General features: G+C 40.9%; 1 protein-coding gene across 1 annotated transcript in view; it reads left to right on the top strand.

Moving 5' to 3' along the window:
* DGKI (diacylglycerol kinase, iota) overlaps positions 1 to 14,535 on the top strand; it is a gene marked incomplete at its 5' end in the record, with an annotated part of 321,800 nt that overhangs the window by 88,450 nt on the left and 218,815 nt on the right. The window contains 2 exons of the mRNA XM_010831746.1: positions 5,381 to 5,463; positions 7,389 to 7,449. Of these exons, the coding sequence (XP_010830048.1) occupies positions 5,381 to 5,463; positions 7,389 to 7,449 (144 nt within the window). The remainder of the gene's footprint in view (positions 1 to 5,380; positions 5,464 to 7,388; positions 7,450 to 14,535) is intronic.

The following is a 14,535-nucleotide window of genomic DNA, read 5'->3' on the forward strand; positions in this document are numbered from 1 at the left end:
TTGAAAAGTCCCTGATGCTGGGAAGGATTGAAGGCAGGAGGAGAAGGGGACAGCAGAGGATGAGATGGTTGGATGGCCTCACCAACTCAATGGACATGGGTTTGGGTGGACTCTGGGAGTTGGTGATGGATAGGGAGGCCTGGCGTGCTGCACTTCATGGGGTTGCAGGGAGTTGGACACGACTGAGCAACTGAACTGATAAATATAAAACATCTTCCTTATTCATTTACCTGTGATGGAATTTAGGTTGCTTCTATGTCTTGGCTATTGTGAATGGTATTGCTATGAACATTGGTGTCCATATATATTTTCAAATTAAACCTTTATCTGGATATGTGCCCAGGAGTACGACTGCTATATCATATGGTAGCTCTATTTTCAGTTTTCTGAGGAACCTTCATCCTGTTGTTCATAGTGGCTGCACTGATACACATTCTCACCAACAGTGTAGGAGGGGTCCCTTCTCTCTACACTCTCTCCAGCATTTATTGTTTGTAGGCTTTTTGATGATGACCTTTCTGACCATTGAGGTGATAACCTCATTGTGGTTTTGATTTGCACTTCTCTAATAATTAATGATGTTGCGTGTCTTCTGTGTGCCATTTCCAAAGGCCCTACCTTCATGTTGAGGGTGAATTTTAGAGAACAGACATCAGTGTATAGGACAAACCAAGCTATCTAGCCCCTTTCATAGGTCTAGGGCCTGGATGTCTAGCTCCTTAGACTGTAGTTATACTGATGTATCAAAATGTAAGTCCTATTCTCCTGATTCAAGCACTTCCTGCAAAACAAAGCCCAAGCTCCATAGCCTATATGGAGCGGTCCCCAGCCTTGATGGCACCAGGGACTGGTTTCGTGGAAGACAATTTTTCCTTGGGCTGTGGGGCGGTGGGGTTGGAGATGGTTTCAGGATGATTCAAGTGCATTACATTTATTCTGCACTTTATTTCAATTATTATTACATGTGATATATAATGAAATATTTATATAACTCACCATAATACATAATCAATGGGAGCCCTGAGCTTATTTTCCTTCAACTAGATAGTTGAGCTCAGGCGGTAATATGAGTGATGGGAAGCAACTATAAATACAGATGAAGCTTCCCTCGCTCACCTGCTACTCGTCTCCTGCTTTGCTGCCTGGTTCCTGACAGGCTGTGCACAGGTGGTCCGTGGCCTGGGAGTTGGGGACCCCTGGTCTCTATGAATTAATCTGCAACTCACTTGTGCAGTTTCATCTCCCACCACCCCAGCCTTATGATCCAAAGACTGCAAGGAATATAGTTTTTCCATGATACGTCTTGCTGCTTCACATGGGTTGTGCCTAAAACATTTTTGTCTACTTCATCTAAAAACAAGTGGTTAACTCTACTCATCTTTCAAGGCAAAGTTCAAGTATCATATATAGAAAGCCTTCGTCCAGTACCCACAATTGGGCTTTGAGTGTCTCCACTGGCCACTTATGCATTTCAGTTGGCATCTTCAACATAACATTGACCATCTTTAGTGAGTGAGTATTTTGTGTTGAGCTCCTGGGTACGCGCATGGGTACAGGTTAGGAGCCTAACGCAGATTTATTGCATAAATCAGGTATTCCTTTGGGATTGTTTGGGTTAAGTGATTTCTTCACCTCTTCCTCCTGCTGTTAGATTTTCCTCAGATGTTTCTTATGGACAGTTCTTTTCATGATCTAGAAAATATTTCCATGATATAAACCAAAGTTTGCTTAGTAGCATAGACCATTTAGCCTTATATGAGAATTTCAGTGCTTGATGTGCTGCTGTTTGAACTGACCCATTCTTAGTTGATTCTTTTTACCCCCAAATTACTATATTCTATGAATAAATCAGAGAACTTCCTTTTGACAGCAAGAATCTTCTCTGTCTCGTCCATCTCCTGATTCCCTTACCTAAAACTGTACCTGGCCCTTAGTAGGTGAGTGGATGAATACTGCTTGTTTCTATCTAGAAAAGTGTATCTATTTTCATAGATAAAAGTGTATCTATTGTCTATGATGCCCCACTCTGTTTCCTGACACTTACAGCTGGAGAGAACAATGTTTTAAAATTCCATAGGAATATCCAATCTCACAATATCTTAAAAAATATTGAGGTATTACAGCTACAACCTTGTGTATGAGAACACTCTTCAGAGTGTATTAGAATTGATGTATAATAGCCTTTTTTTTTTAATTTAGAGAAAACTAAAAAAAAAAAACCTCTTGCCCAGAAATTCAGCTTTTCAAGGCATATAGCATGTGATGACTATGAGAGTATTTGGAATCTGCTAGTGAATTGTGTAAATGATGGAGTAGACTTAATCTTGTCTGTGAGAAAGAAAGAAATCACCCTTTTCCTGGTGAGTTAGTACTTGTCCACCCATTCAATTCTATTGAATAAATTGTATCTATTAAAGCCCTAAAGAAGCTCATCCTAGAGGTAACAGCAGAATTAATAGACCTGACTTGAATGTGTGCTAGGCTTCTTTTCTTTACCCACCAAGACTGACTTAATACAGTGCAATGCGTTATTCAGACACTGACCATTTTCGCAAACGATTATATTTTAGAAAGGTTACTGAAGAGTTGACTCATTGGAAAAGACTCTGATGCTGGGAGGGATTGGGGGCAGGAGGAGAAGGGGACGACAGAGGATGAGATGGCTGGATGGCATCACCGACTCGATGGACGTGGGTTTGAGTGAACACCGGGAGATGGTGATGGACAGGGAGGCCTGGTGTGCTGCAGTTCATGGGGTTGAAAAGAGTCGGACACGACTGAGCGACTGAACTGAACTGAAGGTAAACACTTAAGGGCAGCCTTGCGTGTTTGTGCCAGTCACCCCTGCTCAGAGCGCCTCGTTCCAGTAGACTGCAGTGTCAGTGGCACCTCCTAGAAGCATGGGGTGCAAAATTTACCAGCCTTAAAAAATAATCCTTCTTCAAAAGGACAACTGTAGACAGTTAGGTGTTCTACCTCACACAGGATGAGCAAAAACCAAAACAGTGTGAACACCCAAACCTTTTAGAGAAATTTGAAGATTGAAAAAAACCTTCTCAATGCTTCTTATTTGTATTTTTTGAAAGGTGTTAATTACCTAGTATTATATGTGTAAGAGAAGCTGAAATTGAAATGCACACTCTACCAGAGCCAAAGGTGACAAGAAGGGAGTAATTAACATTGACAATACACATTGCCCTAGGAATCTAAAAGTGAAAATTTAATTTTCCAGCAAGTCAGTTGGAAGTTTTTAATAAGCCAATCGGTCACTAAAATGACTCTGGTGTTACCTATGAAACATACAAGATTACCTGAAATAATCCCAACTGACTTGATACCAAGGTCTGGTATGGAAAGAAGAGAGCAGTCTAGTATTTAGTTACCATTATGTATCTAAACCTATGTTTGAATTTTATGGGAAGGGAAGCATGTCATTTGGTGACACTGAAGGATTGGGTTCGTTGTAATAATTAAGGATAGAGTGTTATTCCTAAATTTATAGCAAGCACATGATAAAGCAGAACTTTTAAATTATAGGTTTGGATGAGATGTGGAACAAAAAGACCTACCATGGCCTCTGCAACAACTGGCATAACAATGTGATAATTATAAGCTACACTTTAGCCCTCACACCCTCAAGTGTAATTTAATGAATAGATTAACAAGGAGCAAAAAAGAAAGGGACTAACATTTACAAAGGCCTATTTTGTGCCACGTACTGTGCTGGATATGTAACTATTACTGATTCATTTAATTCTCATAATCACCCTGGGAAGCAGACACTGCCGTATTTTACAGGCTGAATTTCTACAAGATTATAAATGTTCACAGTCACCCAGTTAGAACATCCAAGTTAGCTCTGACTCAAATATTGTGCTATTTCTACTATAATAGGATGACTCTCAAATACAGAATATAGGAATACAAACAGGAATATTTTTAAGAAAGAGCAATTATGATAGCTAGTTAAGGGACTGTAATTAGAAGCAACAGATGCTGCCCAACCAATCAAATATTATTTGCTGTGGTTGATAGTGATCTAAAGTGAGGCACCCTACTCAACTTTAAACCTCTTTTGATACTGCCTAACCTCTTGGACTGCAAGGAGATCCAACCAGTCCATCCTAAAGGAGATCAGTCCTGGGTGTTCATTGGAAGGACTGATGCTAAAGCTGAAACTCCAATACTTTGGTAACCTCATGCGAAGAGTTGACACATTGGAAAAGACCCTGATGCTGGGAGGGATTGGGGGCAGGAGGAGAAGGGGATGACAGAGGATGAGGTGGCTGGATGGTATCACCGACTCGATGGACATGAGTTTGAGTAAGCTCCAGGAAATGGTGATGGACAGGGAGGCCTGGCATGCTGCAACTCAAGGGGTCGCAAAGAGTCGGACACGACTGAGCAACTGAACTGAATGAAAAATTATTCTCTTATTGTTTTTCTCAATTCACTTTAAGAAATGACCTCTAGAAGTGCCTTGTATTTGCCATGATGACAGCTCTATAAATGTTGCAATTACTTGAGACACTCCAGAAATGATTTGGAGAAATAGATACAGGTATAGACATGGAAATTGAAAAATATCAAAGTAAGATTTGGAAACACCATATATTATAAATAATGGGGAGCCTGAGATACTTTTGCTGTGGTTAAAAACATTTATTTCAAGAAAATTATATTTAGTTAATGCTGTCCATATTTCATATTATGCAAAGACACTAGTAATCTGCACAATAAAATAAAAATTAATGTTAAATTGCATAAGTTGACTAACTTTCCTATGTGGATTTTCATGAATTAAATAATGATGACAAAAGCTAATAGGGCTCAGTCATTAAGCACTTACTGCATGCCATCCACAGTGTGTTTAATCTTTGCAACAGGTCTGTGAAGGGCTCCCCAGGTGGTGCTAGTGGTAAAGAACTCCCCTGCCAGTGCAGGAGATGGAAGGGACACAGGATGGATCCCTGGGTTGGAAAGATCTCCTGGAGGAGGAAATGGCAACCCACGCCAGTATTCTTGCCTGGGAAATCCCATGGACAGAGGAGCCTGGTGGGCTATGGTCTATAGGGTCACAAAGAGTTGGACACGACTGAAGTGATTTAGCACACAGCACACTGTGAAGTAGGCATTTTTATCTCTGCATTGAGAGCTGAGCTTAATGAAATTAGAGAAATTGCTCAGAGTTACACAAGTTAACAGCATGTATGTAGGCATTCAGCCTAGGTATAGAGATGGCCAAAGCCCATGACTTTTAACTACTACTCTATACTGTTCGATATTATTTTTCAGAACAGGATTTATTTTTATTCTTTAAATGAGGAGCTAATATTTGGAAGCCTCTTCCTATTATTGTCTTTTGTTGTTGTTGTTACAGGGAACCAAAGTCCTACAGATGTTCATGTGGTACCTGAACCCACGGCAAGTCTTTGACCTTTCTCAGGAAGGACCGAAAGATGCGTAAGTCTGGAAATACCCTCTGTGGTTCATACTGTTTCAGGCGCGTGAGAAGATCTTTCTGTTTTGGGGTCCTGCTTTCTTTGATTGCATCGTGAGTATTTTCTGTCTTTCATCTACTTGCTCACCTGTACTACTCTCCCTCTGAAACTTCACCTGATGTTTCCCCTCTTCACTAACTTTCATTCAACGCATATCCTGTGTGTTACTAACTCCTCGTGTGTTTGTTGCCTAGACACATGTAACTGTAGATAAGGGGCAAGTCTGAATTGAGAAAGGATCCATCCTTTTTCTACTTCTGCATGTATGGCTTTGGAGAGGTACCTTAAGAGGAAGAAGTGTGTCTTTGTGGAGAATGGCCATGATCTGTTTATGAATGTGTTTGTTTATTTGATTTAGAGATTGTGTGTAGCATCCGTGAGCACTTGTGAAATGAGTGAATTGATTACACCTGTAGATTCCATAGCAGAGTGGGGGAGACATTCTAGTTCCTGTTTAATCCCTTGTTTGGGCCTCTCAGAAATTTCATTCTCTATTTTTTGTTGAAAGGGGTGGAAAATAAAGTCTATTGTAGGTGACATGTGTCTTATATCTTCCTTTAGGTGGAAGGGTGTATGGTAGGAAAGAGCCAGGGATGTTTCTGCTGTTGTCTGGTTCCCTTTTGAAAACCCACCTGTAAGATAGTTCAGATTTCATCTGTTAAACTTTAGAGCTAAAGAGATACTAATTACTTTTCAATAAGTAATATCAGAGGCAAAGAAGCACTCAGATCATTTCTGAGAATTTATCAGATAATTTCTAGACAAATAATATTCCTCTATGAAATGGATAAATTATGTATTTTAAGCATGCAGGAGAACATTAATTATGAAAATTAATTTCTGTTGTCATTCTTCTAATCTATGAACTTCTTTGCTACTAGAGTTTGCTATAAGACTTCTATTTTTTTAATAGAATACATCATTCTATTATACATTATTATACATTCTATTACACATCTATTAATACATCTGCATTCAGATCTATTAAAGCAAATCTACAATCCTGGGTTTTGCCATTTTATGTTTACTTTTCTTAGGATTTTATCATTTTCAGTTAGGCTTTAGGTAGATAACTTCATAGATCACCATAAAGAATATGGCAAGACAGGAACTGTTTTCAGGAAAAATGTCATTTGATGTAAATAAGGTGATGTTTCTGGAGTAGAGCCATTAGAATCTTCACTTCAGCAGACAGTTTAGTAGGGGAAGTGTCATTGCATTTTCTTCAGAGACAACAGGAAAGACAATTTTCAAGAAGACAAAATCAAAATAAAGCAAATTCGGTACATCTTCCCTCTTTGGGCTGAGAGATATAAATGGAGGTTTTAGTATTAGCAAGTGAGTGGAGTTGTGGGTGCAGTTGTAATAATGCTGGTGGGGTGTCCCATCTCTCTGAAGAAGGTTTTCTAGGGTTGAGAGTGGGAAGTATAAGTCTGAAAAATAAATAGATCTGAGGAAAGCTAATCAAATATAAGGAAGAGACTTATAAGGACTATTGATTAATGATGGTTTTCTTTGAGAAAGGAGGAGAATGACTGGAAAGAAGAAGAAGGAAGTTGACACTAATGAGGGAAATAATGTGAGTTGACACATTGATAGGAGTCATGGGAAGTAAGCTAGGAGTTCCAATACCAGCCACTTAAACATGGTGTTGGCTGCCGGCCTCTAATCTGATTGCCAGCCTCTAATCCGACTGTTGGAGTCAGTCCTCTTGTGATCACTCAGACCGAGTCGCTTTGTAACTAGTTTTGAAGCCATTACCATCCTCATGATTATACATTCTCTTCACCTGCCCCTCCCCCTCTTTTGTGCTGTGTGTTGGAATAATGCTCTCTGCCGTGGCCAGGGATAGGCTCTTTTGTTAACTTTTTCCTGTTTCCTCCACAGGCTTGAGTTGTATAGGAAGGTACCAAACCTGCGGATTCTGGCCTGTGGTGGGGATGGAACGGTAGGTCCTTGAAAGAGAATCCAGCTCTCTTCCTTGTTTCTTCCGTCTGCCATTTGTTCTCCTGAAAACATGTGTGTTTCTTCTTCCCACCTCACAGTCTCTCCAGTCCCCTAAACAGGGGTCCCCGACCTTTGGGATCTAATACCCGATGATCTGAGGTGGAACTGATATAATAAGAATAGAAGTAAAGTGCACAATAATTGTAATGCACTCGAACCATCCTCCCCTGACTCTGGTCCTTGGAAAAATTATCTTCCATACAATCAGTTCCTGGTGCCAGAAGGTTGGGGACCACTGCCCTAAAACATTTGTCTCTTATGTGAATCCAAGCCCCTAAGGGTTAGGAAGGATTCTTGTTATTGCCCTTAAGGATTCAGTCTTGGTCTTTCTAAATTCTGTTTCCCCCACTCCTGTCCTGTGTCTCCCTGATCCACAAAGTAAGGATCACTAGAATGAAGATCACTAGATCACTAGAATGATCTTATGATCACTAGAAGTGATCTTCTAGCCAGATCACTAGAATGAAGATCATAGACGACTAAATGATTTTTAAAACAGAAACTGACCTATTTCCAGATATTATTAATAGTTGGTGACAATTCTGGAAGAGAAATATGCATACACAATTGAATTATTGCTTTTTTTTTTTACTTGTGGAAATAAAAGTTAGAATATTGACCAACATTTTGTCTTAAAGATCACAGTTGATCCTCTTTGGAGTCATTTTAGGAGAAAAAATGGAATTGGGCTGACGTTTAATATCACGAGTGTATTTCCCCCAGTTTGTCTCATCTGTTTCTCAGTTTGCCCTCTACTTATGTTGCTATATTTAGCAAAGGCAAATAATTGAGAATGGTGACATTTAGATTTTGCTGTTCAGTATCTTTTCTTCTGTATTTAGAGTCTGATCTCATAGGATTTTATTATGAACTATCTTTGGCTTTTCTCTAATTTTCTTAATTAGAATGTTTTATTCTCAAAGGTAGCAACAGAATCTTCTAATTTTATCTCTCACAGCACGTGAGCACTTAATGCTGCGCTGAATACACATTATATACTAATAAGCACAACCAGAAAGAAATTAAACAGTGATTCCACTAGTCCTTTAGGATTGTCTGCAGAGAGGAAAACAATTTTCAGTTGAGAAAATAGTGTTTACTATTCTTTGAAACTCTGATACACATTATTAGCTTATAAAATTCATTATAAAGTCTTAAAGAAGCCAAACCTATTTTGCTTTGTTTAACCTGGTGCTTTCCAGAATTATTTGACTGTTGGGATACCCCTGGTATCCTGAATTCAGGGTCCTTTCTCTCTCTTAAATGACAATTACCTCAAATCCGTGTTGGCTGCCTGTGCCATCTTCATTTGGGCTTCATCATGGACTGGCTGTTCCACCTTCCAAACTTGCCCTTCTCCCCTGAGTCTCTCATCACCTCTCTCTGCCCACACCCAACCCCCTCACGGCTTTTTTCCCTCTATTCAGCAGGTATGTGTAGAAAGCACTGTTCTAGGGTTTGTGGTATTGACGAGAAATGTTTGGAAACATGGAAATTCAAAGCATAAAGGAAAGAGAAAGAAGAGCCTAGTCCAGACACATGTGAAACATTTGTAATTATGGAGTCAGAGCTGAATTTCAAAAGAAGAGAAAAAGATAGAAGGAGAAGGACCACCAGTAGTCTTATCAAGGAAAACAACCCCCAAAGAAGTTTCAAGACAGACAGTAATTATATTATTAAGAGACTCAAGGATTAGTATGGATTTGGAAACTAGGAGATAACTGGTGGTTTTCAGGAGAATAGTTTTAATAGAGTGCCTGGCACACTTTAATAGACAAAACCCAGAATGAGAGATTTATCGTTGTTGCTAAGTTGTGCCTGCTTCTTTGCAACCCCATGGACTGTAGCAGGCTTCCCTGTCCTTCACTATCTCCTGGAGTTTGCTCAAACTCATGTCCATTGAGTCGGAGATGCCATCAATGGGACAAAACCCATAATGAGTGAGATTCAGTACCACCCTAATGATTTCTGAGCTTCCATGGTGGCTCAGATGGTGAAGAATCCACCTGCAGTGAAAGAGTCATGGGTTTTACCCCTGAGTTGGGAAGATCCCCTGAAGATGGGAATAGCAACCCACTCCAGTATTCTTGCCTGAAGAATCCCATGGGCAGAGGAGCCTGGTGGGCTACAGTCCATGGGGTTGCAAAGAGTCCGGACACGATTGAGCAACTAATGAGCAACACACATAAGGAGTTCTAATGAGCAGATCCAATCACAGTGTTGAATTTCTAGAAATACTTTCTGGTGTCATTAATGTCACCTTCTTGACTCACAGACTACCTGGTTCTCCTGCTTTTGTTATCTTTTCTAGCATCTCTTCTTTAAACATACCATAATTAGGTATCTTTTTGGTATCTTCCAGACACCATAATTAGGTATCTGGAAGACCTAGACCATAATCTAGGTCTTCCAGAAGCCTGGAAGTAACTTCTCATTTATGTTCTGGGTGCTTTTTCCTCCCTGGTACCTTATCTATGATCCTAGCTTCAGTTTTTACATCCTTCTACATAGTTCACAACTGCAGTAGACATTTATATGTACAACAGCTATGAAAAGTGGTATATTTCTCTTAGAATTGACACGTTCTTTTGAGCTAATTATTTTTGTCAGTGGTAACCTCCGTAGTCCAATCATGTAGAATCAAAACTTTGCCTATCTTCTACCTTAGGTAAACCCAGATTTGATTTTATTTTACCTTGTTAAAACAAGTTGTGCTGTGAAAGGTATCTGGGGTTTATGACGTGTTTATCAAGGTACATGATTAACATTTTTAATTTGATCAGTTTAGAATAAGAAACTTTTAGTTTTGAGTGTTTGTTTGAAGGAGAGGCCTGCTGATGGAGTCATGAAGAGAAACTCTTGGCTCTTGGCAAATGAAGGATAATTCCTGAGTGCTGGGTATATGTTTGACATCAGGTGCTCAGCCTTCATTTAGTGACTGTGTCTATCACTGTAGAGGTTGTCAGAATTCTAAGTGACAAGGCTCTAGGAAGAATCAGAAATGGAATACTTTTAACTGGTTGGGATGATGATATGTTAATCCTTAATCACGTCAGTTTATATACAAAGTATTATTTAATATACAGACTGCTGCTGCTGCTGCTAAGTCGCTTCAGTCATGTCCGACTCTGTGGGACCCCATAGACGGCAGCTCACCAGGCTCCCCCGTCCCTGGGATTCTCCAGGCCAGAACACTGGAGTGGATTGCCATTTCCTTCTCCAATGCAGGAAAGTGAAAAGTGAAAGTGAAATCGCTCAGTCGTGTCCGACTCTTAGTGACCCCATGGACTGCAGCCTACCAGGGTCCTCCATCAATGGGATTTTCCAGGCAAGAATACTGGAGTGGGGTGCCATTGCCTTCTCCGAATATACAGACATCTTGCATTAATTTGGAAAAAAGTTCTTAGGCTTCAGTATGAGTTACTTTAATTTGATGCTGTTAAAAAGTACAAAGGCATATACTGCACTTGGAAGAGGAAGAGATGCTTGTGCCACCGTTGCTGTGGTTTTGGCAAGTTCCTTAACCCCTTCTGAGATGTTCTAAGTCTGAAAACAGACACATTTGGATCCCTAAGGGTCTTCACAGCTGTAGCACTGTATTAGTAGAGACCATTGGTGTTCAGGAGAACTATTATGTAAGCTGCAGTCTTTAATTTTAAATTTTCTAGAAGACACTTAAAAAACTAAGAAGCAGGTAAAATTGATTTTATAATATATTTTCTTTAACCCAGTATATCCAAGATACTATCATTTCAACACATAGTCAGTGTAAAGTTACTAATGGGATATTTTATGCTCAGTTTGTATTGTCTCCAGAACCAGCCTATATTTTAAATTTACAATGCCTCCAGTTTGGATCAGCCACATTTGAGCAGTCTGTGACCACACCTGGCCAGTGGTGGCTGCGGGGGACAGCGCCACAGTTTCAGGCTCTTTATAACTGGTTTACAGAATCCCAAGATGGTCACATAGTTGCAGGTATCCAGTGGGCTGGTCTCATCTTTGATCTCTAGGCGGAGAGAAAATAACTCAGAATGATCTCAAATCTTCATGTTTATATTCTGGCTTTGGTCATGGGGTAGATTTACATTCTGTGCTTTCTGCGACCAGATCTCCACCCATCCAGCTCCCCACGGCTGCTGCTTAACTATCAAGGAGTCTGTAAACTGAGACACTAAAGTCACTGGTCCCCTCCCCTCCTTAAGGATCTTTAAGGTGCAGTGTGATCTGTCATTACCCTGTCCTTGGCCTTGATGAACTGAGCTGGACCCAAAGGTCCACCCTTAATCCTGTTGATGTCTTTCCCAAGGGCTGGAGTTAAATGGACTTGAACTACAGCATGCTTATTTCTGGTTCAGTTGGCATCCCCAAGTGAAGATACATGCTAAACAGAAGGCATGCCCATGCCCTGGCTCACTGCAGCCACAGAACAGGGGAAAAAGGTCTATTTCCTTCTAATGGACAGGGCAAGAAAATTGTTCCACTTGCGTCTTCTCTCTCAACCTCTCCACATCCCAGACTCTCTTGAGAAGCAGCACATGGTGTAACCTCAGTTGTCTTCATGCCAGTGAGAGAATGGACAGCCTAAAGTCTACATTGTATTAAAAAAAAAAAAAAAAAACTCATATTTTGGCTTTTTTCTCAATCCTTTAGCGCTGATTTTAAACATTTATCTTACCATAGAGTGACTTTGTAAACTATTAAGTGCAAATATAAAAATATCAAAAGGACGAATGACAGTGTACATGCTAGGAAGGGAACCTAGTTGTCAAATGCTGCCTTTGGATGGTCTTTCGGGGTGTAGAAACGTTCCCCTCGCTCTTTTGATTTCTTCATATGAGAATCCTTTACTTTTCTGCCTGCAGATAATATGAGGAAAGGCAATTGTGCACCCGCTCTGTTCAAAGAAAACGTCAATTCACGATCCTGTTCGCCCGCCCCTCAGTCCGTTCTCAAGCTAGCATATTGCTGAAAGAAAACACTGCTCAGCCTGCACTTGGGAAATTATCTGGTGATAGTTATAGCTGAATGTGGCCAGGAGGTGGCAGCATCGGGCAACTGCTGCAGCCTCTGGGCTGGGCTGCTTTGCTCAGGGCTGAAGCCGGGGACCCTGGTGTGCCAGATCTATCAGCCCTGCTTTTCCTAACATGAAGGCAGGAAGGAGCTCGCTACCTGGAACATGATTCTGCCCCTTCTTCAGTTGGGATGGGAAATATGCTAAGTGTCCACTGCTGCAATTAATTAAGTTTAATGGAAGAGGTGCTTGTGGAGATGATTTGGGGTAATGCAAAATTCTCTACAAACACAGTCCTGCCCACAAATATGCATCTGGACTTCCAGCAGGAACAGGGTCCTGGGTCCTGGGAAGGGAGAGCCGCTGATAACAGATTTTAAGACCTTTTATATAGTTTTGTTCTCATAGGGGCAGAGACACGGACTAGTACTGAAGATCTTTATGCCTCCTTCTGTTTTAGGTGTGTTTGTTCTGTAGTCTCACCCACCCCCGCCCCCCACCGCCCTGCCCCCTCTACCCCCATCCCCTGTCTCTTTCACCTTTCTGCTATAGTACAGCTTGGCTTTTACTTTTTTTGATAGTCTGTGAAAGACTTTGTGACTTGTTGGCAGTCAGTATTGGGATCGATCTGTGAAATTCAAGGCTCAACTTCGAAGTGGAGAGACAGGAAAAAGGCATTTTGCTTCTAGGAAACTGGGCTTTTGTGGATGAAGTAAAGAAAAAGGAAGAAAAATATAGCTTAAGGCAGAGCAGTAAATGTTAATTTTAGGGTTTCCTATTTGTCAGGCACCTGCTAATCAATGTCTTTATGTCATTTAACTGATAAAATGCCCGTATGAGGCAAGTACTGTTACCCCTTTTTACATAGGAGGGAACTAGGTTAACTGATTTGCCTAAGCTCAGCTGGCAAGTATGTGATGGAGCCAGGCTTCTGACCCAGCAAGTCTCCCCCATCTCTGTGCCTTTCCTGGGTTATGTTGCCTTTTGGGGAAGGTGGTTGTTGGGTAGTGATGATGTAGCTCTTGGATGAGAAACAGTATTCAAGACTTGTGTGAAAGGAAGATCCAGACCCACGTTAGCCAAAGAACTGTGAGCCAACTATGGATTCAAGACAAAAAAATCTGTGCTGTGAAAGGCAGGAGACGTTTAATGACTCCAAGGGTTATGTAATTGATGATGCCTGCTTGTATTCAGGGGGAAATTAGATGGTTGATTAACTGGCCATTGGATGGCATCACCAAATCAATGGACATGTGTTTGAACAAACTCTGGGAGATAATGAAGGATAGGGAAGCCTGGTGTGCTGCAATCCATGGGGTCGCAAAGAGTAAGATACGACTTAGTACCTGAACAACAACAAACTGGCTATTGGGAAAAGGAGAGAGAATCTATTTCTGCAGTGTTTTTTGTTTTGTTTTGTTTAAACCAGATCAACTGGTAAAAAAGGGGAAGATCCTTTACATTCAAATCAACTGTATGTTTTCCTTTTATGCTTGAAAGCGAAGCAAAAGTAGCTCAGTCCATGTCCAGCTCTTTGCAACCCCATGGACTATAGCGCACCAAGCTCCTTTGTCCAAAGGATTCTTCAGACAAGAATACTGGAGTGGGTTGCCATTTTCATCTCCAGGGGATCTTCCCCACCCAGGAATCAAACCTGAGTCTCCTGTTTTGCAGGAAGATTCTTTACCATCTGAACCACTGGAGAAGCCTAAACTTAGGCCAAGTGTAAAACAGAAAGGAGATGGTGATGAGTCAGAGGGTCCAGAGGACTCTTGCCATTTTGTGGAATCACACCACAGTTTCATGTGGAATCTTGGCAGCCTTCCAAGAAAAAGAAAAGAACAATTCTTGACGTTTGAATAAGGACAATTATACTGATCATAGATCTATTCAGTTCAGTTCAGTCGCTCATTTGTGTCCAACTCTTTGCGACCCCATGAATCACAGCACGCCGGGCCTCCCTGTCCATCACCAACTCCTGGAGTTCACTCAGCCTCATGTCCATCAAGTCAG

The sequence above is a fragment of the Bison bison genome, unplaced genomic scaffold (assembly GCF_000754665.1).
Source record: "Bison bison bison isolate TAMUID 2011002044 unplaced genomic scaffold, Bison_UMD1.0 scf7180017864530, whole genome shotgun sequence".
NCBI lineage: Eukaryota > Metazoa > Chordata > Mammalia > Artiodactyla > Bovidae > Bison > Bison bison.